The sequence below is a fragment of the Tachyglossus aculeatus genome, chromosome 11, assembly GCF_015852505.1.
Source record: "Tachyglossus aculeatus isolate mTacAcu1 chromosome 11, mTacAcu1.pri, whole genome shotgun sequence".
NCBI lineage: Eukaryota > Metazoa > Chordata > Mammalia > Monotremata > Tachyglossidae > Tachyglossus > Tachyglossus aculeatus.
The window spans coordinates 27354565-27382257 of record NC_052076.1 but is presented as its reverse complement, the minus strand read 5'-3'; the positions used below and the strand labels follow the sequence as shown (position 1 = coordinate 27382257).

Sequence of the window (27693 nt, the reverse complement as noted above, 5' to 3'; positions counted from 1 at the left end):
TTCTAATAATATGGTATTTGTTAAGCACTTACTATGTGCCAAGCACTGTTCTAAACGCTGGGGTAGATACAAGGTAATCCGGTTGTCCCACCTGGGGCTCACAATCTTAATCCCCATTTTACAGATGAGGTCAGAAGCACAGAGAAGTCAAGCGACTTGCCCAAAGTCACACAGCAGACAAGTGGCAGAGCCGGGATTAGAACTCATGTCCTCTGACTCTCAAGCCAGTGCCCTTGCCACTAGGCCATGCTGCTGCTCTCACAAGTGCTTAGTAATAATAATAATAATAATAATAATAACGACATTTGTTAAGTGCTTACTATGTGCAAAGCACTGTTCTAAGCACTGGGGAGGATACAAGGTGATCAGGCTGTCCCATGTGGGGCTCACAATCTTCATCCTCATTTTACAAATGAGGTAACTGAGGCACAGAGAAGTTAAGTGACTTGCCCAAAGTCACACAACTGACAATTGGTGGAGCCATGACCTCTGACTCCCAAGCCTGTGCTCTTAGTACTCTCCCAAGCACTTAGTACAGTGCTCTGCATACAGTAAGTGCTCAATAAATACAAGTTAATTGAATGAATGAATGAACGAAGCTCCAAAAACCAATCAATAGTATATGTGTTTACTATGTTTTTGTATATAGTATATACAATATATACAATATATTGTATTGTATGCAATATGTTGTATACAATATATTGTATATATACAATATATACAATAGTATATATTATATTGTATGCAATATGTTGTATACAATATATTGTATATATACAATATATACAATAGTATATGTGTTTACTATGAGAAGCAGCATGGCTCAGTGGAAAGAGCACGAACTTTGGAGTCACAGGTCATGGGTTCAAATCCTGACTCCACCACTTGTCAGCTGGGTGGCTTTGGGCAAGTCACCTTCTCTGTGCCTCAGTTACCTCATCTGTAAAGTGGGGATTAAAATTGTGAGCCCCCCATGGGACAACCTGATCACCTTGTAACCTCCCCAGTGCTTAGAACAGTGCTTTGCACATAGTAAGTGCTTAACAAATGCCATCATTATTTTATTATTATTATGTGCTGAGCATTGTAATAATAGTAATAATTATGGTATTTGTTAAGCACTTAGTATGTGCGAGGCACTGGACTAAGTGCTGGGGTGGATGCAAGAAAATCAGGTTAGTCCTACATGGGGCACACAGTCTCAATCCCCATTTTCCAGATGAGGACACTGAGGCCCAGAGAAGTGAAGTGTCTTGCCCAGGTCACACAGCGGACAAGTGGTGGAACCGGGATTAGAACCCATGACCTTCTGACTCTCAGGCCAGTGCTCTATCCACCACACCATCTGCCAAAGACTTAAGAGAGTACAATAGCTAAACGTGATTCTTACCCTCAATTAATTTACAGTCTAATTTATGTAATTTAGACAATCAGCATGGCTCAGTGGAAAGAGCACAGGCTTTGGAGTCAGAGGTCCTGGGTTCAAATCCCAGCTCTGCCAATTGTCAGCTGTGTGACTTGGGCAAGTCACTTCACTTCTCTAGCCTCAGTTACCTCATCTGTAAAATGGGGATTAAGATTGTGAGTCCCACATGGGACAACCTAATCACCTCGTATCCCCCCAGCGCTTAGAACAGTGCTTTGCACATAATAACTGTTTAATAAATGCCATCATTATTATTATGTGAGAAACAGCATGGTCTAGGGGACAGAGCCCGAGAGCCTGGAAGTCTGAGGACCTGGGTTCTATTCCCACCTCTGTCAATTGCTTGCTGTCTGACTTTGGGCAAGTCACTTCACTTCTCTGTGCCTCAGTTTCCCCAACTATAAAATGGGGATTCAATACCTGTTCTCCCTCCTCCTTTGACTGTGCTCCCCATATGTCTACCCCAGTGCTTAGTACAGTGCTTGACACATAGTAAGTACTTTAACATATATAATAATAATAATGTCTAGTGGGGAATCAGTCAATCGACAGTATAAATTGAATCCTGCCAAGTGCAGAGCACTATACTGAGCACTTGGGAGAGTATAATAGAGTTAGGAGACAGGATCTCTCTGCCTGCCTGTCTCCTCCACTAGACTGTAAACTCATTATGGTCAGGGAATGTGTCTGCTAATTCTCCCGTATCGTACTCTCCCAAGTGCGTAGAACAGTGCTCTGCACATTATAAATAATAATAATAATGGCATTTGTTAAGCACTTACTATGTGCAAAGCACTGTTCTAAGCACTGGGGAGGATACAAGGTGATAAGATTGTCCCACGTGGGGCTCACAGTCTTAATCCCCATTTTACAGATAAGGTAACTGGGGCATAAAGAAGTTAAGTGACTTGCCCAAAGTCACACAGCTGACAAGTGGTGGAGCAGGGATGCTCAGTAAATACTATTGATGGATTGATTGATTGAAGATCCCTGCCTTCAAGGAGCTTACAGTCTCCAGCACGGACCAGTTGTTCTATTGGGGGCTACGCAGAATACGGGAGACTGGTTTCTGCCTGCTTGGAACACTGGTTATGGGGGAAGCAGACAGGTCCAGCTCTCTCGACCGAACGGCTGGATTGATGGTGTTCCCAGTGTCCTGGGCCTGGAGCCCCACCAGACCTCAGCAATAGGGAAAGGTTAAACACTCCCTCCACCTCCCTCACCCCGCCACGGTTTTGGTTGGGCCAAAAGGAATCAGGAGAATAGAGAGGTTAAGCAACTTGCCAGAATTCACCCAGGAAAGCGGGAGTCAAAACCAATTTTCCAGGATACCCCAGCTCTAGCTGTCAGCTCGTTGTGGGCAGGGCTGTGTCTACCAGCCCTGTTATAATGTACTCTCCCAAGCACTTAGTACACACAGTAAGTGCTCAATAAATATGATTGATCAATTGATTCTCTGCACTCTTCTCTCCGAGCCGGGGCCCTGCGAGGGAGGGAGATGGATGACTCCCCAGGTAAAACTCCAGATCCCAGGTGGGGCTTCTGGTCAGAGCAGGGCCAGGCGGGGTCTTTGCTCCGTCACCATTTCCAGTCAACCTCCAGATACCTCCCCTGCCTGCCCAACACAGGTACACAACCCATACACCATCCAAAGCCAACCTCCTTTGTCAAAGTGTCAAAGATCAGGCCTCTGCACCTTAGCCATAAAGGAGTTCCAGCTCCCCACACTCCTTTCCACTCCCCTAAACACAGTTTCTTTCAGGAGTTTTCAACCAGAAGTTCCCAGGGACCCCTTTGCCTTTAAACTGTAAGCTCACTTTGGGCAGGGAACCTACCTGCTAAATCAGTTGTATTATACTCTCTCGAGTGCTTAGAACAGTGCTGTGCACATAACAAGCACCCAATAAATATGATTGATTGATTTGCCTCAACAAAGGGTTGGCAAGGAAATGTTCGCCATGGGCTGGGGATAGAGGGATGGACAAGGTGAACTCTCTCCAGCCCCAGGAGGGTAAACTTTGGGTCAGCATGGAGAGGCAACCTGGGTTTTTAGTTATAATAATAATAATAATAATTATGGTATTTATTAAGCTCTTGCTAGGTGCCCAGTACTGTTCTAAGTGCTGGGGTAGATACACAGTAATCAGGTTATCCCATGTGGGGTTCACCGTCTAAATCCCTATTTTAAAGATGAGGCAACTGAGGCACAGAAAAGCCAAGTGGCTTGCCCAAGGTCAAACAACAGACAAGTGGCAGAACCGGGATTAGAACCCACATCTTTTGACTCCCAAGCCTGTGTCCTTGCCACTGAGCCGTGCTGTTTTAGGCCGGGAGACTAAATGTTTCCAGAGGTTTGATCATGACAAGAAACGTAAACGACTTACCCTCGATGGTTCTGCTGTCTCTCTGGGTCTGGGTGCCTCAGAGTGTGGGGTCTGCCTGTCCCGAGTTCTTGGGGTGGGGAGTGGGCCGGGCAGGATGTCCTGGTGGTGAGCTGGGGATGGAAAATTCAGGACCTCTTCATTCATTCAATCAAATTTACTGATGTCTTACTGCATGCAAAGCACTGGCCTCTTGTCTCTGCCTGAATGGAGACACATAAGGGGATCAAGTCAGCCAAACTGTGACCACCCACCCCCAGGCCCTCTGAGCCCCCCCCGCCCCCTGACCCCCATGACCCCACCTGAAACACCCTCCCTGCTCTGTTTTGCCAAACCACATCCCCCCTCGACCTCCTTGAAAGCCAACCCGCAGCCCACGAACGCCCGGCCCAGCCCGCGGGTCCATCGCTGGGATCTGGGAATTCAGGGCTGACTGACGCCTAGAATGACCCCCAATGAACTTTTTATGAAACCATGAGCCCCCCGCAGTCAGGGAAGGATTGGAGATGCTAACAGAGGCCCCTTGAGGCCCCATTCTTGCTCCCAACATCCCCATGAGGGGTGTCATTGTGCGGGGGTGGGGCTCTGCCCCGACAACCCTCAGTTTCCCCTCTGCTTTCTTCTCCTGCGGTTCACAGTTCCTTGTGCCTCTTTTATGAGCTCATCCCAGGGCAGGTGGTTCCAATACAAGTCAATTAAACAGGAATGTTTGATCCCTAGTAGACCCCGGCCCCCACTCTCCTCCCCACTCCTTCCTCCCCTGCACGTTCCCTTGGGGAAGCAGCATGGCATAGTGGATAGAGCATGAGCCTGGGAGTCAGAAGGGCATGGGTTCTAATCCTGCCCTAATCCTTGTGTGACCTTGTGCCAGTCACCTTCCCTGGGCCTCAGTGACCTCATCTGTAAAGGGGGGATTGAGACTCTGAGCCCCACACAATTTGCTTCTATTCATTCATTCATTCATTCAATCATATTTATTAGCGCTTACTGCACACAGAGCACTGTACTAAGCGCTTGGGAAAGTACGCTACAACAATAAACAGTGACAATTCCTGCCCACAAATAGCTCACAGTCTTGTGGAGGGGGGAAGGGGTTTTGGGGGGAGACAGACATCAAGACAAATAAACTGACATCATTACAAATAAATAAAATTGCAAATAAATAAATGCATAAGTATCCTGGAGCTGGGAGTCAGAGGAAGAACAAAGGGAGCAAGTCAGAATGACGCAGAAGGGAGTGGGAGATGAGGAAAAGTGGGATTTAGTCTGGGAAGGCCTCTTGGAGGAGATGTGCCTTCAGTAAGGCTTTGAAGTGGGGAGAGTTCCAACTCGGCACTTAGTACAGCACCTGGCACATGCTAAGAGCTTAACAAATACCATGATTATTATTATTATTATTCTCCCCCTCTCCATCCCAACCCTCATTAGTTTTCCAGCCGGGGGCCAACTTGACCAACCTGTCTGTCCATCCCGTCTGTCTCCCAAACAGGTGTCCGTGCAGGGGGCAAAGGACAAATGTGTAACGGAGCTGTACACAGCCAGCGGAGAGTGCTGCAGAGCGTGTAACCTGGGAGAGGGTGTGGCTCAGCCCTGCGGGGTCAACCAGACCGTCTGTGAGCCCTGTCTGGACAGTGAGTGCCCGGGGGTCGGGGGTAGGGGGTCGGGGGCCGGGATGGTGAGTTGGGGGATGGAGGCTGAGCTTGGGCCCTGCCAGGGCCGGGGTTGGAGGGGGTTCTGGAGTGAAGGAGCTCAGGGTCGGAAGAGTGGAGGGAGAGGCCCGTGCCAGTGGCCACTAAAAATACCCTCCGACCTCGCCACCGCTGCTGGCCGCTTCTGCTCTGGAGAAACCGCAGAGATGGCATCGCAACCTGACCTTGGACTCCACCGACATAGGGCTGGGGGATGCGCACCCTGGGATCTCACTGCCCCTGTCACCCCTGCCCCTGCCCCTCCCTGCCCACCTCCGCCTCCGGCCGTGCCTCCGCTCCCAACCTTCCGTGCCTATGCAGAGAATTAGCGTGGCTTAGTGGAAAGAGCACAGGGTTGGGAGTCAGAGGTCGTGGGTTCTAATCCCGGCTCCGCCACTTGGGCACTTTGGGTGAGTCACTTAATTTCTCTGTGCCTCAGTTCCCTCATATGTAAAATGGGGATTAAGACTGTGAGCCCCGGGACAACCTGATTACCTTGTTTCTACCCCAGTGCGTAGAACAGTGCTTGGCCCATAGTGAGCATTTAACAAATATTATTATTATTATTGTTATGCCTCTAACCCTGCCTTTGGGCCTCTCTACCCATGCCCCAACCCCTGCCTCTGCTCCTGCCTCTGCCCTTGTCCCTCCCTGTCCCTGCCATCACCAATGCCCCTGTCCCCACCCCTGCCCTATCCTTGCCCCCAGGCCTGTCCCTCTCTCTCTCTCTGCCATCAGCCATGCCCCTGTTTCTGCCCCTATCCCTTCCTGCCCATGTCCATGCCCCTGTCCTTGTCCCATCCCTTGTCCCTTCCTGATTCTGCCCCTACCTGTGCCCCCATTCCTCCCTGATTTGGCCCATGCCGGTGCCCTTGTCCCTGCCCCACCCCTTTTCCCACTCCCTTCCTGCCCCATTCCCAGTTGCGGCTCCCAGGCTCTGCCCCCATCACCCCACTTCCCAGGCCCTACTCCAACCTCTGTCCCACCCCCAGAACCCCCTCCTCACCACAGGGACCTCAGGCTTCTGGCTGAGAGGGCTCAATACTGCTTCCTGGTCAGAGGGGCGCCGGGTCTGGGCCGGACAGTTGGCCTGTGGCCCCTTGCCCAGCTCAGCTGATCTCCTTCCCCACCGAGGGTGGAGAGGCAACAAGCGAGTTTGAATTGAGACAGACTTCCTGACTGTTATTCATTCATTCAATCATATTTACTGAGCACTTGCTGTGTGCAGAGCACTAAACTAAGCCCTTGGGAAAGTACAATAATAATAAAAATAATGGCATTTATTAAGCGCTTACTATGTGCAAAGCACTGTTCTAAGCGCTGGGGAGGTTACAAGGTGATCAGGTTGTCCCACGGGGGGGCTCACAGTCTTAATCTCCATTTTCCAGATGAGGGAACTGAGGCCCAGAGAAGTTAAGTGACTTGCCCAAAGTCACACAGCTGACAAGTGGTGGAGTCAGGATTTGAACCCATGACTTCTGACTCCAAAGCCCGGGCTCTTTCCACTGAGCCACGCTGTTTCTCAACAATAAACACAGTGAGCTGACAATCAGTGCAGTGAGACAGCCTGGGTGGTGGCTTAGAATCTTCCTTCCTGAAGAGATTTCAAAATAGGAATCACCCATTGGTCACCTTTAAAGCCTTATTCATTCATTCATTCATTCAATCGTATTTACTGAGCGCTTACTGTGTGCAGAGCATTGCCCTAAGCGCTTGGGAAGTACAATTCAGCAACAAATAATAATAATAACGATGACATTTGTTAAGCGCTTACTATGTGTGAAGCACTGTTCTAAGCGCTGGTGTAGATAAAAGGTGATCAGATTGTCAGGGAATGTGTCTGCCTGATTACCTTGTATCTACCCCAGTGCTTAGAACAGTGTTTGGCACATAATAAGTGCTTAACAAATATCGTCATCATTATTCTTCTAGACTGTGAGCCCATTGTTGCATAGGGATTGTCTCTATCTGTTGCCGAATTGTACTTTCCAAGCACTTAATACAGTGCTCTGCACACAGTAAGTGCTCAATAAATATGATTGAATTAATGAATACAATTGAAATAAGTTACAGGGAGAGGGAAGCATCAGAGTTTAAAGGTATGGACGTAAGTATAGTAGGGGTTGTGAGTACTTAAGTACTTTGGTGTTATGAAAGTGGTAAGGTGGAAGTTGCGTGGATATAACCTGGGAGATTAGAAACTAATTTGGGAAGGCCTCCTGGAGGAGATGGGATTTCTAGAGGGCTGCGATGATCTGTCGGACAGGAAGAGGGGAAGGAGTTCCAGACTTGGGGGAAAGAACGAGCAAGAGATGGGCAGGGGAAAAACTGAAAATGAGGCACCATGGCTTGGTTGGATCTAGGGGAATGAAGAGTGCAAGCTGGGCTGCAGTGAGAGAGGAGAGTGGATAAATAAGAGGAAGAGAGCTGATGGTCAAGAGCTTCTGCTGGATGCAGAGAAGATCGGCAAATGATTGGAAGTTTTTAAAGGAGTGGGGAAGTGTGTGCAGAAGGACATTTTCAAAAAAATGATCCTGGCAGCCGAATGATGTACGGTCTGGAGGGAGGGAGGTCAGCGAGGAGGCCGATGAAGTTGTCTCACAATGCATACACTGAGTCCTTAATAAAATGATGGCATTTGTTAAGTACTTACTAGGTGTCAGGCACTGTACTAAGTGTTGGGTGGATAATAATAATAATCATAATAACAATAATAATAATGATAGATGGTGTTTGTTAAGTGCTTACTATGTGCCAAGCACTGTTCTAAGCTCTGGGGTAGATACAAGATAATCAGATTGGACACAATCCTTGTCCCACCCGGGCTCTTAATCTTAATTCCCATTTTATAGATGAGGGAACTGAGGCACAGAGAAATGAAGTGACTTACCCAAGGCCACAGAGCAGATGAGTGGTGGAGCCGAGATTAGAACCCATGATAAGCACTTACTATGTGCCAAGCACTGTACTAAGTGCATCATCATCATCATCAATCATATTTATTGAGCGCTTACTGTGTGCAGAGCACTGTACTAAGCACTTGGGAAGTACAAGCTGGCAACATATAGAGACAGTCCCTACCCAACAGTGGGCTCACAGTCTAAAAGGGGGAGACAGAGAACAAAACCAAACATACCAACAAAATAAAATAAATAGAATAGATATGTACAAGTAAAATAAATAAATAAATAAATAGAGTAATAAATATGTACAAACATATATACATATGTACAGGTGCTGTGGGGAAGGGAAGGAGGTAAGATGGGGGGGATGGAGAGCGGGACGAGGGGGAGAGGAAGGAAGGGGCTCAGTCTGGGAAGGCCTCCTGGAGGAGGTGAGCTCTCAGTAGAGCCTTGAAGGGAGGAAGAGAACTAGCTTGGCGGATGGGCAGAGGGAGGGCATTCCAGGCCCGGGGGATGACGCGGGCCGGGGGTCGATGGCGGGACAGGCGAGAACGAGGTACGGTGAGGAGATTAGTGGCGGAGGAGTGGAGGGTGCGGGCTGGGCTGTAGAAGGAGAGAAGGGAGGTGAGGTAGGAGGGGGCGAGGTGATGGACAGCCTTGAAGTCCAGGGTGAGGAGTTTCTGCCTGATGCTCAGATTGATTGGTAGCCACTGGAGATTTTTGAGGAGGGGAGTAATATGCCCAGAGCGTTTCTGGACAAAAATAATCCAGGCAGCAGCATGAAGTATGGATTGAAGTGGAGAGAGACACGAGGATGGGAGATCAGAGAGAAGGCTGATGCAGTAGTCCAGACGGGATAGGATGAGAGCTTGAATGAGCAGGGTAGCCGTATGGATGGAGAGGAAAGGGCGGATCTTGGCAATGTTGCAGAGCTGAGACCGGCAGGTTTTGGTGACGGCTTGGAAGATCCACAGTAATCAGATTGGGCACAGCCCCTATCCCACTTCGGGGCTCACAGTTTAAGAAGGAGGGAGGACAAGTATTTAATCCCCATTTTCAGATGAGGAAACTGAGGCATCGAGCAGAGGAGCTGCCCAAGAAAGTGCCAGCCCTTGGCTACAGGCTGGGCTTTTAAGTGCTCGACTTGGCTTGTGAGTTGAGTCATGAAATAACAGCAACCCCCCACCTGCGTGGCTCAGTGGAAAGAGCACAAGCGTGGGAGTCAGAGGACGTGGGTCCTAATCCCGCCTCCGCCACTTGTCTGCTGTGTGACCCTGGACAAGCCACTTCACTTCTCTGGGCCCCAGTTCCCTCATCTGTAAAATAGAGAATAATAATAATAATAATGATGGTATTTGTTAAGTGCTTACTATGTGCAAAGCACTGTTCTAAGCGCTGGGGAGGTTACAAGGTGATCAGGTTGTCCCACGGGGGCTCACAGTCTTAATCCCCATTTTACAGATGAGGGAACTGAGGCCTAGAGAAGTTAAGTGACTTCCTCGAAGTCACACAGCTAATTGGAGGAGCTGAGATTTGAACCCATGATCTCTGACTCCAATCAATCAATCAATCAATTGTATTTATTGAGCGCTTACTGTGTGCAGAGCACTGTACTAAGCGCTTGGGAAGTACAAGTTGGCAACATGTAGAGACAGTCCCTACCCAACAGTGGGACTCCAAAGCCCGTGCTCTTTCCACTGAGCCACACTGCTTCTCTTGTGGGACAACTTGACTACCCTGTATATACCCCAGCGCTTAGAACAGTGCTTGGCACAGAGTAAGCGCTTAACAAATACCATAATTATTATACACACACATATACACCCACACACATCTACCTTCGTTCTGGAGAACAAGCCACAAGGATCCAGCCAAATAGACCCTCCCCTGACCTGCCTCCCCGTTCGGTAAGTCCTCGATCCCCGCAAACTCCCAGAGTCCGGTGACCCTGGCAGCCCCCGCCCCGTCCCACCCGGCTTCACTCCCCACCCGGCGGGGTTTTGGCCGCATCTCGGCCCAGCTCACGGGAGGTGGTGAGGTCCGACGGTTGGCGTGGGTGGTCAGGGGAACCGGGTTCTGGGCCCAGCTCGCTCACGCTGTGTGGTCTTGGCCTAATGGCCAACCACCGTGTTCACCTCACTTTTGCCCCAGTGGCCTACACAGGGGAGCGGATCCTCACCCTTCCTGGAAGAGGTGGGACTGTTCGTTTATTCGTTCATTCATTCAATCGTATTTATTGAGTGCTTACTGTGTGCAAAGCATTGTACTAAGCTCTTGGGAGAGTACAGATGACAGACATATTCTCTTCCCACAGTCTAAAGGGGGAGACTTCTAGATTGTGAGCCTGTTGTTGGGTAGGGACCATCTCTATATGTTGCCAACTTGTACTTCCCAAGTGCTTAGTACAGTGGTCTGCACACAGTAAGCACTCAATAAATATGATTGAATGATTGAATGAATGACAGACATTAAGACTGCTAAGTAAATTAATAAATTACAGATATATACATACAGTATCCCCACATCCGCCAAGCTAGCTCTCTTCCTCCCTTCAAGGCCCTGCTGAGAGCTCACCTCCTCCAGGAGGCCTTCCCAGACTGAGCCCCCTCCTTCCTCTCCCCCTCCTCCTCCTCTCCACCCCCCTGCCTTACCTCCTTCTCTTCCCCACAGCACCTGTATATATGTATATATGTTTGTACGTATTTATCTCTATTTATTTATTTTACTTGTACATATTTATTCTATTTATTTTATTCTGTTAATATGTTTTGTTTTGTTCTCTGTCTCCCCCTTCTAGACTGTGAGCCCACTGTTGGGTAGGGACCGTCTCTATATGTTGCCAACTTGTACTTCCCAAGCGCTTAGTCCAGTGCTCTGCACACAGTAAGAGCTCAATAAATACGATTGAATGAATGAATGAGTACAGTACTTTGAGATCTTCCAAGAAAAAGCAGGGAGACCTCTGGGGGGACAGTGGAGTGGGGATGGGGTGTCCTGATAGAGAAGCAGCATTGTGTGTAGTGGTTACAGCACAGGCCTGGGAGTCAGAAGGTCGTGGGTTCTAATCCTGCTCTACCACATGTCTGCTGTGGGACCTTGGGCCAGTCACTTCATTTCTCTGTGCCTCAGTTATCTCATCTGTAAAATGGGGATTGAGACTGTGAACCCTGTATAAGACAGGGACTGTATCCAACCCTATTTGCTTGTACCCACCCCAGCGCTTAGTACAGTGCCTGGCGCATAGTAAGTGCTTAACAAATACCACCATTATTAATACGATCGAAGGAATTTTACAATTTCTTGAGGCACAGAGAAGTTAAGTGACTTGCCCAAGGTCTGACAACAGACATGTGTCAGGATTAGAACCCAGGCCTGTGTTCTTTCCACTAGGCCACGCTGCTTCTCAATTGATGAATTGATCGTCACCCTACGCCTCTGACTCAGCTCCTTCCCAACTTCTCCCTGGAGGTGAAGGATCGGATTGGATCAAGGATCGGGAAAGCAGCGTGGCATAGTAGATAGAGCCTGAGCCTGGGAGTCAGAAGGTCATGAGTTCTAATCTTGGCTCTGCCACATGTCTGCTGTGTAACCTTGGGCAAATCACTTCACTTCTCTGGGCCTCAGTTACCTCATCAGTAAATTGGGGATGAGACTATGAGCCCCATGTGGGACAGGGACTGTGTCCACCCTGATTTTCTTGTATCCACCCCAGCGCTTTGTACAGTGCTTGTCACGCACTGTGTTATAATAATAATAGTAAGCACAGTTAGTATTATTATTATTCCCTTGGACCATTCTCAGCCCCCGCCCCAAGCATCCCCTCCCCCTCCCCCCACTGCCCCCAGGGTATCCTCAGTTGCTTTAAAGTTTGGAGACCCTCGTCCACTTCATTCAATCAATCAACTGTATCGATTGATTGCAGCACCTGATGATCTCAGGCTGGTCTGCCGATGTCCTGGCCACCAAATCTGTTGGGATCGTGAGTGTGACCACATTCCCTCCCATTGCAGGGTCTGCTTCCTCTTCCTCTGCACAAGGTGGAGGACCCCTGTTGGGTGGGAGCCCGCCAGTGACCCAGGAGACCTAGGGGAGTGGGGAGGAACCCAGGCCTGGCCGTGGGAGGGATAGAGTCTAGAAGCAGGCTGGATTTCCGAGGGATTTTTGTCTTAGGGTGTGGTCCTGTCTCTTACCGAGCCCCAGATTCCCAAAGAAAAGCAGAGAGGTAATTGCTCCAAGCCCCCAAGGGATTGCTCCGCTTCGGCCTACGAAGAGCATCTCCCTCCTACCTCCCCTTCCCCCTGTTCCCAATACCGTGCACCTGGCTCTGAGGAGGAGCACACGGGTGATGGAGGGGAGGAGAAGGCTCAGAAGTGGAGCAGCCCCAAGGGCCTCAGCCTAGAGTGTGGAGCCCTGTGGTTTCCGGGCCGCCCAGATCGGGCCCTGCGGGGAGGGCCAGGCGGGGAACCGGCTTTGGGGATTAGTCGGCAAACATGCCACTCGCTTCGTACTGGGGCTGCTGGCTCCTGGGAATCAGGCCCCAGGAGTCTCGAGAAGGCAAGCATCCACCTGCCTCGCTTCCTTCCCGGCCTGCCGCATCAAGGGCATGTCAAGGGCGCAGGAGGAGAAACCGAGGACCGGAGAGGTTAAAAGTGATTTGCCTGGGGTCACACGGCACGTCAGAGCTAGAATTAGAACCCAGAGCTCATGACACTCTGGGCAGGACTTGTCCAACTAGACCTAATAATAATAATCATAATAATAGTATTTGTTAAGCACTTACTATGTGCCAGGCACTGTTCTAAACACTGGGGTAGATACAAGGTGACCAAGTTGGCCACGGTCCCTGTCCTACAGAAGGCTCACAGTCTTAAACCCCATTTTACAGATGAGGTAAAATCAAGGTCACACAGCAGGCAAGTGGAGGAGCCAGGATCAGAACCCATGACCTTCTGAGTCCCAGACCTGGGCTCTATCCGCTAGGCCATGCTGTTTCTCTGTGTGGAACTTGGAAGCAAATTGGAACTCACTTTGCTAGCTGGCCTCTTTCCCAAGAAAAAGGTCTGGCCTAGACAGGAGAGTGGCTCAGGGAGTTTTCGCACTTGCCATTGGAATAATCTGATAGTCCACCGGGTTGGCTAAGTGGCTTCAAGTTGGCCCAGTGAAGACATGTGGGGAGAGTACTGGGGGAAGGGAAGGCTTTCTGGAAGAGGAGGAGGACTAGTAAGGGCATTATGAATTGGGGTAATGATAATCACAATTATAATAATAATTAATTAATAATTAATAATAATAGTGGTATGTATTGTGCTTACTATGTTTACTACGTATTTTCTGTCAGTTCATTCATTCATTCATTCAATCGTATTTATTGAGCGCTTACTGTGTGCAGAGCACTGGACTAAGTGCTTGGGAAGTACAGTTGGCAACATATAGAGATGGTCCCTACCCAACAACGGGTTCACAGTCTAGAAGGGGGAGACAGACAACAAAACAAAACATGTGGACAGGTGTCAAGTCATCAGAATAAATAGAAAATAAAGCTAGATGCACATCATTAACAAAATAAATAGAATAGTAAAAATGTACAAGTAAAATAGAGTAATAAATCTGTACAAACGTATATACAGGTGCTGTGGGGAGGGAAAGGAGGTAGGGTCGGGGGGATGGGGAGGAGGAGAGGAAAAAGGGGGCTCAGTCTGGGAAGGCCTCCTGGAGGAGGTGAGCTCTCAGTAGGGCTTTGAAGGGAGGTAGAGAGCTAGCTTGGCGTATGTGTGGACGGAGGGCATTCCAGGGGGAGGATGTGGGCCCGGGGATCGACGGCGGGACTTCACAAATGCCATTTTAAAAATAAACAAATAAATGTCACACTGCCTCTTGACAGAGTGGGAAAGAGAAAGGCCTCGGGGTAAGGGGCCAAGGGTATCTCTTAATAAAACAATAATATTAATAATAAAGATGGCATTTATTAAGCACTTACTCTGTGCCAGGCACTGTACTAAGCGCTGGGGTGGATACATGTTAATCAGGTTGGATATAGTCCCTATCCCACATAGGGTCTCACAGACTCAATCCCCATTTTACAGACAAGGTAACAGAGGCCCAGAGAAGTAAAGTGACTTGCCCCAAATCACCCAGCAGATAAGTAGTGGAGCCTGGATTAGGACCCATGACCTTCTTACTCCCACGCCATGCCCTACCCACTACAGTATGTTCTTGTATCTATTCCCCACCCCAGGCAGCCTCTGGGCAGACCTCCAGGCAGCCCTCCAGAGACCAGACCCATTCCTCCTTCCAAAAAACAGACCCCACTTTCACCTCTCCCTGAACAAAATAATAATAATTGTGGTATTTGTTAAGCACTTACTATGTGCCAGGCACTGTACAAAGTGCTGGGGTGGCTAAAAGCAAATTGGATTGGACGCAGTCCCTGTCCCACGTGGGGCTCACACTCTCAGTCCCCATTTTCCAGATGAGGGAACTGAGGACCAGAGAAGTGACTTGCCCAAGGTCTCACAGCTGACAAGCGGCAGAGCGGGAATTAGAACCCATAACCTTCTGACTCACAGGCCCGGTCTCTATCCACTACACAATGCTTTTTTCCAAAAGAGACCGATCTCAGCGTAGCAGTTTGGGGACCCGAACCCGTGCCTTCAAGCCTCCAGCCCCTAAAGGGTGACATCCCTAAAGGGTAACAGCAAAAACCCGGGCTTGGGAATCAGAGGTCGTGGGTTCTCACCCCAGCTCCGCCACTTATCAGCTGTGGGACTTTGGGCAAGCCACATCACTTCTCAGGGCCCCTGTTACCTCATCTGTAAAACAGGGATTAAGACTGTGAGCCCCATCTGGGACAACCTGATGACCTTGAATCTACCCCTGCATTTAGAACAGTGCTTGGCACATAGTAAGTGCTTAAGAAATACCATCATTATCATTATTCCGCTCAACAGAGCTCCCACCTTTTTCTGGAGGGACGCACCTGTCCCCACTGGAAATGCGCGGGAGATGTCCTCAGCGCATCCTGGTGATAGGAGGCCACGATGCCCCCTCGCTGCCCCCGCCCCCCGATGACGGGCAACTCTTGCCCCCCCTTGCCCCCAGGTGTCACCTACTCGGACACAGTGAGCGCCACGGAGGCCTGCAAGCCGTGCACGGAGTGTGTGGGGTTGCAGAGCATGTCGGCGCCTTGCGTGGAGTCGGACGACGCCGTGTGCCGCTGCGCCTACGGCTACTACCAGGACGAGCAGACCGGGCGCTGCGAGATGTGCCAGGTGTGCGAGGTGGGCTACGGCCTCATGTACTCCTGCCTGGATAAGCAGAACACCGTATGCGAGGAATGCCCTGAGGGCACCTACTCCGACGAGGCCAACCACGTCGACCCCTGCCTGCCCTGTACCATCTGCGAGGAGACCGAGCGTCAGATCCGAGCCTGCACCCGCTTCAGCGACGCCGAGTGCGAGGGTAAGCCCCGGCCTCCTCCTCCTCCTCATAACTGTGGTATTTGTGGAGCGTTTACTACGTGCCAGGCACTGTTCTGAGCACTGGGGTGGATACCAGCGAAAAGGGCTGGACACACTCCCTGTCCCATTATAACTGTGGTATTTGGGGAGTGCTTACTACGTGCCAGGCACTGTTCTGAGTGCTGAGGTGGCTACAAGCAAATGGGGTTGGATACAGTCATTCATTCATTCATTCAGTCACATTTATTGAGCGCTTACTGTGTGCAGCGCACTGTACTAAGCGCTTGGGAAGTACAAGTTGGCAACATATAGAGACGGTCCCTACCCAACAACGGGCTCACAGTCTAGAAGGGGGAGACAGATGACAAAACAAAACATGTGGACAGGTGTCAAGTCATCAGAACAAATAGAAACAAAGCTAGATGCACATCATTAACAAAATAAATAGAATAGTAAATATGTACAAGTAAAATAAATAGAGTAATAAATCTGAACAAACATATATACAGGTGCTGTGGTGAGGGGAAGGAGGTAGGGCGAGGGGATGGGGAGGAGAAGATAAAGGGGGAGAAGGAGAGGAAAAAGTCCCTGTCCCACATAGTAATAATAATAACTGTGGTATTTGTTAAGCGCTTGTTACATGCCAGGCATATGTACTAAGCACAGGGGTGGATACAAGATAATCAGGTTCGATACAGTCCCTGTCCCACATGGGGCTTACAGTCTCAATCCCCAGTTTACAGATGAAGTCACTAAGGCATAGAGAAATGAATTAACTTGCCCAAGGTCACACAGCAGACAAGTGGTGGAGCCAGGATTAGAATCCATGACCTTCTGATTCCCAGGACCATGCTCTATCCACTATGCTCTGCTGCTTCTCTGAACACGTGATCGCTATGGAGGAAAGTTACGATCCTTTGACATCTGGGTTATGGGCCCAGCATGCTTCCACTGAGCAACTCTGCTCCCAATCTTTATCCCCATTTTACAGATCAGGTAACTGAGGCACAGAGACATGAAGTGACTTGCCCAAGGTCACACGGCAGACACGTGGCAGAGCCAGGATTAGAACCTAGAGCCTTCTGACTCCCAGGCCGGAGCTCTACCCATTGGGCAATGCTGCCTCTCTGGCTGTTGACTCTGGGGGTGGTGAAGGGGGCTGGAGGAATTGGCCGTGGGTTCAGGGGAGCAATGACCTGTGCCCTGGAGAATAATAATAATAATAATGATGATGGTATTTGTTAAATGCTTATTATGTGCCAAGCTCTGTTCTAAGCACTAGGGTAGATACAAGCTAATCAGGTTGTCCCACGTGGGGCTCACAGTCTTAATCCCTAGTTTACGAATGAGGTAATTGAGGCACAGAGAACTGAAGTAACAATAATAATAATGTTGGTATTTGTTAAGTGCTTACTATGTGCGAAGCACTGTTCTAAGTGCTGGGGCAGATACGCGTAATTAGGTTGTCCCACATGGGGCTCACAGTCTTAATCCCCATTTCACAGATGAGGTAACTGAGGCACAGAGAAGTTAAGTGACTTGCCCAAGGTCACACAGCAGGCAAGTGGCAAAGCCAGGATTAGAACCCAAGACCTTCTAACTGCCAGGCCCAGGCTCTATCCACTAGGCCATGCTGCTTAGAGGGTGGAGAGCGGGGAGAGTGGAATCACAGCTCAACTGCAGCAGTAGGGACTTGGGTCAGCCCCGCGGAAACACTTTCCAGCAGAGGGTGAGGGGGAAAAGCTTTCCGTCAGCCCACCAGTCAATCGTATTTACTGAGCGCTTCCCATGTACAGAACACTGTACTGAGCACTTGGGAGAGGACAATAGAACAATAAACAGACACAGTCCCTGCCCACAAGGAGTTTACAGTCTAGATGGGAGACAGCTATTAATAGAAATAATTGAATTACAGATATGGACATAAGTGCTGAGGGGCTGGGAGGGGGAATGAATAAAAGGAGCAGGTCAGGGTGAGGCAGAATGGAATGGGAGAAGAGGAAAGGAGGGCTTAGTCAGGGAAGGCCCCTCGGAGGAGATGGGCCTTCAATAAGGCTTTGAAGGCAGGGAGGGAGAGTCATTGTTGGATATGAAGAGGTAAGGAGTTCCAGGCCAGAGACAGGACTTTGAGACGGTCTCCCACCTGAGAAGCAGCATGGCTTAGTGGAAAGAACACGGGTTTGGGAATCAGAGGTTGTGGGTTCCAATCCTGGCTCCACCACTTGTCAGTTGTGTGACTTCAGGCAAGTCACTTCACTTCTCTGTGCCTCAGTGACCCCATCTGTAAAGTGGAGATTAAGATTGTGAGCCCCACGGGGGACAACCTGATTACTTGGATCTACCCCAGTGCTTAGAACAGTGCTTGGCACATAGTAAGTGCTTAAAAAATACCATCAGCGTCATCATCATTATTATCAGATGACCTTTTGAGACCTCTTAAGACCTCTCTCAGATCAGAGTTCCTGAGATCCTCTGGGAGCACAGGGGGCCCACAATCTCGAGGTCCACATTTCAGCTCCTCTCCCTCTGCCCTGGGAATTAGGGTCATGGAAACCCCCTTGGCCTAGCAAGCTTGATCCTTCCTGCGGGCGGGCCTGGTCCCCTAGCCCATCACCCCACTATCACAGGGTCCCAAACCATCAGGACTTTGAGAGACACGCGGTCACAGGGTCGCCGCGGGGGGAAAGAGGAACACCCCTTCTGCTGGCGCTGGCCCAGGGTGGGGGGCTTGTGGTCACCTGGAGTCTCACTTCTGCTTGGGATGGGGGCCTGGGCTCTGGCCTCAGAAGGGTTAACCCCCTGGCGCCTAGAAATGGAATTTGGGCCTCATGCCTGACCCCCAACCCCCCCCACCCCAAAAAAATAACCCACCCCCGCCCGGGCCTGGGCCAGTGGAGACTGATCTTTGCACGGAAGCGGGCCAGGACGCCTCCTCAGGCCAAGGGCTGGGGCCTGGTGGGCGTGGTTGCGACCAGGGAGAGGAGCCTGGACCCCGGGTTTGTGCAATGTGTCCGAACCCTATTTCTCCTCAGAGCCACCGCTTGCGGGATTCAGGGAGTCGTCCCCGAAATCCAGCTCAATCAATCAATCGTATGTACTGAGTGCTTACCGTGAGCAAAGCACTGTACTAAGCGCTTTGGGAGAGTCCACTACAACAACAAACAAACACGGCCTGGGAGTCAGAAGGTCATAGGTTCTGATTCCGGCTCCGCCACTCATCTGCTGTGTGACCCTGGGCAAGTCACTTCACTTCTCTGGGCCTCAGTTCCCTCATCTGGAAAACAGGGATGAAGACTGTGAGCCCCACGTGGGACAATCTGACTACTTTATATCTACTCCAGCATTTAGAATAGTGTTTGGCACATAGTAAGTGCTTAACAAATACCATTATTATTATTATTACTATTCTCTGTCCACAATGAGCTGACTGGTCCCAGCCCCCCAGCTCCACCCCCAGCCAGGTGAGGTCTGGGGGAGGGGGCAGTGGGGTGGCCCGGTGGCCCAGCTCCCCGGCAGGAAGCAGCTGGGAGGAAATGCGGGGGCTTGGCAGGTTGGGTCAACGGGGAAATTGAAGCCATATGGACCCCCACACTTGCCCCCAAAGCCCCCCCCACTCCTCTGGTCCCCGCAATTAGAGATGGAGAAGAGGAGGGGCCGGGGGGGGGGCGGGGGCAGGCCCGGCCGTGCAAGCCTTTGCACGGACTCAGGAAGCGGAGTCTGAGTCTTAGCCAGAATCTGGTCCCTCTGGACCCCAAAGCTCCATCTCTCCCCCCGCCCCTTCCTCCCTCCTTCAGCCACCCACCCCCACTTACGGTAATGGCCTGGTTTCCCCCGCCTCATCACACACTGACCTCAATATCCTCAGGACCGAAATAACAGGGCTACTCCAAGCCAGAGGGATACGGTGGTGACTGTCCCTTTTTCTGATACGCAATGATCACCAGACACCAACCCCCCCCCCCCGCCCCAACACACACAAGCTGCCCTCCCTGCATCCCCCTCAGTCGCAGGGAGCAGAGAATCAACCAATCAGTGATATTTGCTGAGCTGAGCACTTACTGTGTGCAGGGCACTGTATTAAGTGCTTGGGAGAGTACAATAATAATAATAATAATGGTATTTGTTAAGTGCTTACCGTATGCCGGGCACTGTACTAAATGCTGGAGTGGATCAAATTGAATCGGACACGGTCCCCGTCCCACGTGGGGCTCAGTCTCAATCCCCATTTTACAGATGAGGGAACTGAGGCCCAGAGAGGTAAAGTGACTTGTCCAGGGTCACACAGCACACTAGTGGCAGAGTTGGGTTTAGGACCCAGGCTCTTCTGACTCCCAGGGTCATGCTCTATCTACTAGCCCACGCCGTTTCTCGAGCTTACGGTCTAGTTCTGCAGCGGGGTCCTGGCTTCCCGAACCCTTTCTGGCCACTGTGGTGAGTCCACCGCAGGTGAGGGGGCCGGCAGAAGGAGGCAAGGGTCAGCGGGGCACCCAGTCCAAGGTCACCCTACTGAGCGAGCGTCCGTGCCCACTGCCACCCCACCGAGAGGGGAGGAATGCAGCAGGCCCAGCCCAGCCAGGACCGGCAGCCATCCTGATCAAAGCTTGAATCCGTCCAGGGAGAGCTATTCCCCTCTGCCAATTTCAGCACCCTCCTGGACATCCTCCCCTCCCCGGCTGGCACTGCTCCCTGGCAACTTCCCAGGTGGCAACATAGAACCGTCCACCCACATGTGCCAGCCTGGGGGTGCCACACTGGCTGGTTGACAGAGCCCCGGGTGGCAGACTCAATGCCAGCCCTGCAGAGGGAGAAGCCCAGGAGAAGAGTAGAGCCCTATGGGCAGGGAAGAACCCAGGCAGAAAGGTTCAACTTCCTGGGGCAGCGCCCACCCCAGCTCCTCCTCCCTGCCTGCTTGGATTCCCCAGGAAGCCACTCCCGCCTGCAGAAGGGTTAATCCTGGCCAGCAGTTTCCTCCTCCTCCTCCTCCTCCTCCGTGTGACAAGTCCAAACCCATTGCTGGGGCTGGGCCAGGCCCAGTTGCCACGAAATGCCAAGGGGTCACCCAGCTGCCCCTCTTTCCAGGGAGGGAAAGAGAATAGCGAGGAAGAAGGGGAAAGGAGGAGGAAGGGGTTGGGGAGAGGAGAGAAGAAGGGGTTTTCTTACACTCTAGGGCTCGGAGCCCAAGAGATGGAATCAGAGTTGAACAATGTTCTATTGCATTTTCCTTTCAGTGGTATCTTTTTTTATGGTATTTGTTAAGCATTTACTCTGTGCCAAGCCCTGTTCTAAGCCCACGGGTAGAGGCAAGCTAATCAGGTTGAATATAGTACCTGCTCCACATAGGTCTCAGACAGTGCTCTGCACACAGTAAGCGCTCAATAAAAAAGATTGAATGAATTTCTCTGAGGCACAGAGAAGTGAAGTGACATGCCCAAGAGTCACATAGCAGGCAAATGGCATAGCTGGGATTAGAATCCAGGTCCTTTGACTCCTAGGCCTGGGCTCTTTTCACGAGGCCAGGCTGCTTTGACTTCTCTGTGCCTCAGTTCCCTCATCTGAAAAAACGGCAATGAAGGCTGTTATCTCTGGGTGGGACAGGGACTGTGTCCAATCTGACCATCTTATATCTACCCCAGTGATTAGTACAGTGCCTGATGCATAGTCAGCACTTAATTTATACCACAATTATTATCCTTATTATTACTCTCCCTCCCTGCTCCCCCTTCCCTCACCCCCAACCAGTTCACCTCCACCTGGCCCTGGGTCCTAGGGAGAATAATGACCCCCAAGGTTGCTGGAGAAACATGTCCAGAGAAGAGGGGCTACTTGCCCAAGGTCACACAGCATTGGGGTCGAAGCTGGGATGAAGAATCCCTAAAATGGGGGGGATGGGATGGGGTCTAGGTCCCTACTGATGATGATGATGGTACTTACTATGTGTCAAGCACCGTTCTAAGCGCTGGGGTAGATGCAAGCTAATCAGGTTGGATATAGTCTGTGTCCCAAATGGGGCTCACGGCATCAATCCCCATTTTCCAGATGAGGGAACTGAGGCCCAGAGAAATGAAGTGACTTGCCCAAGGTCACACAGCCAACAAGTGGAGGAGCCGGAATAAGAACCCAGGTCCTCAGAACCCCAGCTGGCAGTCTTCCCAGGATTCAGATGAGGGCACAGCCGAGGAGGAGCCTGGGGCCGGAGGGGAATGAGGCCGGGAGGGCGCGGCTCTCACCCCCACACCCCGACGCTTCTTCTCCTCCAGAGATTCCACCGCGCTGGACCACTCGGACCCCGTCGCTGCTCGGCTCCAGCAGCCCCACCCCCTTCAGCCCGGACCCCTCAGAGCCGGACGTGGCGGCCAGCACCCTGGCGGATGTGGTCACCACGGTGATGGGCAGCTCGCAGCCCGTGGTGAGCCGGGGGGCGGCCGACAACCTCATCCCCGTCTACTGCTCCATCCTGGCCGCGGTGGTAGCCGGGCTGGTGGCCTACATCGCCTTCAAACGGTAGGCCCTGGGGTTGGACCCCCTTGACCCTCGACCCGGGCCACCAACACATCCCCCCACCAAACACACACACACCTCCGTCCATCCCCATTGGAAACTAGCCGCTGGTGCCCAGAGGTTCCATTCCTGACCAGGAGCAAGGGAGACTGGGAGCAAAGCCAACTGTTGCTCTTCCTGCCAGGCACAGGACAATCTCTCCTCTCCCCTCCCCTGCACATGCACACGCACACGCACACACACACGCACACACACACGCACACATTCACGCACATGCTCCATATCAATTGCTCAAGCCCAGATTGCTTATCTGCACCACATGCAGTCATGCAAGGACATGTGTGAAGTGGCCGTGTGTTGTGCATGTATGGGGGGGTCGCCCCTGGTGCTCCCTGACCCGCACGCCCCTCTCCCACAGGTGGAACAGCTGCAAGCAGAACAAGCAGGCCGCCAACAACCGGCCTGTGAACCAGACCCCATCGCCCGAGGGTGAGAAGCTGCACAGTGACAGTGGTATATCGGTGGACAGCCAGAGCCTGCACGACCAGCAGCCACAGACGCAGACCGCTCAAGTCCAGGGTGAGGCGGGGAGGGCCCCCCCACCAGTGCCACCCCCAGACCCACTAGCCAAACGGCTAAATACAATAGGAGGGATTGTGGTTAGACATTAAGTCAAACTTTCAGGTCACCGAAGGATGGGACAGGGCACCAGTGCCTCCTCCAGGGATCTCGAAGAGAAGTTGCCCCTATCTGGGGCTGGGGGAGGGGACCAGTACTGCCTGCCAGAGGCAGGGGGATGGATGGGCTGACCACTGAGCTATCTCCCAGCGATTCCAGATTCATCAGCCTAATTGCCTTCTTAGGGGCTAATTGCTCTGACAAGTGGCTGCCATTAGCTTCCTGCCCCCGACTTCCCTGGTACTACAAGTGGCTAATTACTTTCCCAATTAGCCGCCCACTGACATCCTTGTCCACTCCCTGCCCCCCTTCTTTTCTGTGTCTTGAGAAAAGGCCGAGGTGGGGGCTTTGGGGCAGGGAAGGACGCCTGGGTTGGTAGAGCCAGACTAGCCCAGAAACCCCAAGGTGAAGGTCATTTTGTCTCTGGGGTCACTTTGCCCATCCCTCTGCCTCTAGGCTAGCCGCAGGCCCCCACCCCGGGAAGGGAAATGCTCCTTCAAATCCATGGAGTGATCGAGGGAGAGAGGCAGTCCTTATTTATTTATTATTTAATAGGGTGTTTGTTAAGCGCTTTACTGTGTGCCAGGCACTGTACTAAGCGCTGATGTAGATAATAATAATAATAATGATGGTGTTAGCTAAGCGCAAGCTAATCAAGTTGGATACAGTCCATGTCCCACATGGGGTTCAGTCTTCATCTCCATTTTACAAATGAGGTAACAGAGGCCCAGAGAAGTGAAATGACATGTCCAAGGTCACTCAACAGAGCCTCCCCATTATTCCCAACCACTCGGACCGTTCTTAGAGAAGTGGATAGAACACGGGCCTGGGAGTCAGAAGGTCATGAATTCTATTCCTGCTCCACCACTTGTCAGCTGTGTGACCTTGGGCAAGTCACTTCACTTCTCTGGGCCTCATCTGAAAAATGGGGATTTAGGCTGTGAGCTTCACATGGGACAGGGACTGTATCCAACTTGATTAGCCTGTATCCACCCCAGCTCTCAGAGCAGTGCCTGGCACATAGTAAGAGCTTAACAAATACCATTATTATTCATTCATTTGATCGCATTCATTGAGTGCTTACTGAGTGCAAACCACTATACTAAGTGCTTAGGAGACTAAGCGTGGCTTAGTGAAAAGAGCACGGGCTTGCGAGTCAGAGGACGTGGGCTCTAATCCCAGCTCTGCCATTAGTCTGCTGTGTGACTTTGGGCAAGCCACTTAACTTCTCTGTGCCTCAGTTACCTCATCTGTAAAATGGGGATTTAAGGCAGTGAGCCCCATGTGGGACAACCTGATTACCTTGTATCTACCCCAGCTCTTAGAATAGTGCTTGGCACACAGTAAGCGCTTAACAAATACCATAAGTATTATTCTTAATACAATGCAATGATATGCAGACCCATCCCCTGACCACAATAAGCTCACAATCTATTCTTTTCCTTCTTCTTTTCTTCTTCTTCTTCTTCCCCTTTTTCTTTTTTCTTCTTCCCTTTTCTTCCTCTTCCTCCTCTTTTTCTTCTTCCTCTTTTTTCTTCCTCTTCTTCCTCCTCTTTTTCTTCTTCTTCCTCTTTTTCTTCTTCTTCCTCTTCTTCCTCCTCTTCTTCTTCCTCCTCCTCCTCCTCTTCTTCCCCTTCTTCTTCCTCCTCTTTTTCTTCTTCTTCCTCTTCTTCTTCCCCCTCCTCTTTTTAATCTTCTTCTTCCTCTTCTTCTTCCCCTTCTTTTCTCCTCTTCTTCTTCCTCCTCTTTTCTTCTTCCTCTTCTATTCTTCTTCCCCTTCTTCTTCCTCCTTTTTCTTCTTCTTCCCCTTTCTTCCTCTTCCTCCTCTTTTTCTTCTTCCTATTCTTCTTCCTCTTTTTTCTTCCTCTTCTTCCTCCTCTTTTTCTTCTTCTTCCTCTTCTTCCTCTACTTCCTCCTCTTTTTCTTCTTCTTCCTCTTCTTCTTCCCCCTCCTCTTTTTAATCTTCTTCTTCCTCTTCTTCTTCCCCTTCTTTTCTCCTCTTCTTCTTCCTCCTCTTTTCTTCTTCCTCTTCTATTCTTCTTCCCCTTCTTCTTCCTCCTTTTTCTTCTTCTTCCCCTTTCTTCCTCTTCCTCCTCTTTTTCTTCTTCCTATTCTTCTTCCTCTTCTTCCTCCTTTTTTCTTCTTCTTCCTCTTCTTCCTCCTCTTCTTCTTCCCCTTCCTCCTCCTCCTCCTCCTCTTCTTCTTCCTCCTCTTTTTCTTCTTCTTCCTCTTCTTCTTCCCCCTCCTCTTTTTAATCTTCTTCCTCTTCCCCTTCTTTTCTCTTCTTCTTCTTCCTCCTCTTTTCTTCTTCCTCTTCTATTCTTCTTCCCCTTCTTCTTCCTCCTTTTCCTTTTTCTTCCCCTTCTTCTTTCTCCTCTTCTTCTTCTTCCTCCTCCCCTTCTTCTTCTTCCTCCTCCTTTTTCTTCTTCTTCCCCCTCGTCTTTTTTCTTCTTCCTCTTCTTCCTCCTCTCCTTTTTCTTCTTCCTCTTCTTCCTCCTCTCCTTTTTCTTCTTCCTCCTCCACCTCTTTTTTCTTCTTCCTCCTCTTCTTCCTCCCTTACTTCTTCCTCCTCCTCCTCTTCTTCTTCCCCTTCTTCCCCCTCCTCTTTTTCTTCTTCTTCCTCTTCTTCTTCCCCCTCCTCTTTTCAATCTTCTTCCCCTTCTTCTTCTTCCCCTTCTTTTCTCCTCTTCTTCTTCCTCCTCTTTTCTTCTTCCTCTTCTATTCTTCTTCTTCTTCTTCCTCCCCTTCTTCTTTCTCCTCCTCTTCTTCTTCCTCTTCTTCCTCCTCCCCTTTTTCTTCCCCTTCTTCTTCTTCTTCTTCCCCCTCCTCTTTTTTCTTCTTCCCCTTCTTCTTCCTCCTCCTCTACCTCTTCCCCTTCTTCCTCCTCCTCGCCTTCTTCTTCTTCCTCCTTTTTCATCTTCTTCCCCCTCCTCTTTTTTTTTCTTCTTCCTCTTCTCCTCCTCCTCCTCCTCCTCCCCGAACGGAACCTTCCCCTCCCTCTGTCCTCCCTCCCTCCCTCCCTCTCTCCGCCCTCCCTCCCTCCCTCTCTCCGCCCTCCCTCCCTCCCTCCGTCCGTCCCTCCCTCCGTCCGTCCCTCCTTCCCTCGCGCCCAGCCCCGAAGGGCTTCGGGGTGCCGTTCGTCAGCCTGCCCCCGGCCAAGCGGGACGAAGTGGAGAAACTGCTCGACGGGTCGTCGTCGGGGGAGGCGTGGCGCCACCTGGCGGGGGAGCTGGGCTACCCGGCGGAGCACATTGACTCGTTCGGGCGGGAGGCCTGCCCGGCCCGGGCCCTGCTGGCCAGCTGGGCCGCCCAGGACAGCGCCACGCTCGACGCCCTCCACGCCGCCCTCCGCCGCATCCAGCGCGGAGACATCGCCGAGAACCTCTACAGCGACTCCACCGCCACCTCCCCCGTCTGAAGGGCCCGGACCGGGGCCGGGACCCCAACCCCCAGGGCGGCGGCGGCGCCGGGGCCCACGGCAAAGCGGGGACCCCCACCCCCCGTACTTCCCACCCCCCCTCCACCCCTCTGACGGCCGACGAGCTCCCCCCACGCACCCCCAACCCCCGCCCTCCGGTTCGGACCGTCAGGCGCCGAGGCCCGAAATGTCCAGGGAGCCAAAATCCAAAGGGCAAAACTGCCGCCGTCGGGGGCAAAGGTCAAAGATCAAAGTCCCAGGGAGCAAAAAAAACCGAATCAAAGATCAGGGAGCGCCGGGGAGGGGGGCTGGGGACCCCCGGCGCGGTCGCCCATCTGCCACCGTGACATCCCCCTCCGCCGACCCCCGTTCTGGCCGGGTCGCTTCCTCCATCCCGCCCCCTCCTCGCCCACTTGGCTCTTTCTCTCAGGTCTCCCCGGCCTCGCTTCTCTCCCCTCTCCCCTCCCCTGGCACTCTCCAGATGGTCCGAACCACCCTCCCCACCCCAGGGGAGGGATGAAGGGGGCCTAAAACATCCATTGCATTCTTGGGGGGTCAGAGGGGTCTGCCGGACACGGGGAAAGGCGTAGAGTCCCTGGGGTGAGACAAAAGGGGAATGGGCGGGGGAGGAGGGGGGATGGCATTTGTTAAGCACTTACTATGTGCAAAGCACGGTTCGAAGCGCTGGGAGGGATACAAGGTGATCAGGTTGTCCCACGTGGGGCTCACAGTCTTTATCCTCATTTTACAGATGAGATAACTGAGGCCCAGAGAAGTTAAGTGACTTGCCTAAAGTCACACAGCTGACAAGTGGCAGAGCCCGTGCTCTTTCCACTAAGCCACGCTGAAGTCCCCAGGACCTGCGCTTTCTTTATTGGGGAGAGGGGGCATGGGGGGGTGGGGAGGAGCTGAGCCGCCCAGTCCGGAGGATGGGGCTTCTGGATGCCCAGCCTCCCATCACTAGATGGGCCGGGACCAGAGAGCCCCCTGCCCTGGACCCCTACTCAGGTAGGGGAGAAGGCGTTTTCTACAGTGTCACACCCCCCGGCGTTTTATCTCCAAAGGCAGTATTGAGGGTCATCCCTCTCCCACCCACCCTTCCTCTGGGGCGGAGGAAAGGGAGGGTTGGTGCCATTTGCCGTCCGGACGGCTGCTCTGGTGACCCCCACCCCCGCTCTGCTGCCACTGTCCGGCTCTGCTCACCCTCTCCCAGGCCCCCAACCCGCACGCCATCCCCGCGA

The 27693-nt window shown here is 51.6% G+C and overlaps 1 protein-coding gene across 1 annotated transcript in view; it reads left to right on the top strand.

Annotated features, from left to right (window-relative positions):
• Positions 1-26508, top strand: part of NGFR (nerve growth factor receptor) — a 33571-nt gene extending 7063 nt beyond the window's left edge. Inside the window, exons 2-6 of the mRNA XM_038754376.1 lie at positions 5300-5441; positions 15500-15859; positions 22116-22359; positions 22775-22935; positions 26148-26508. Of these exons, the coding sequence (XP_038610304.1) occupies positions 5300-5441; positions 15500-15859; positions 22116-22359; positions 22775-22935; positions 26148-26452 (1212 nt within the window). The 3' untranslated portion in view covers positions 26453-26508. The remainder of the gene's footprint in view (positions 1-5299; positions 5442-15499; positions 15860-22115; positions 22360-22774; positions 22936-26147) is intronic.
• The last annotated feature ends 1185 nt before the right edge of the window (positions 26509-27693 follow it).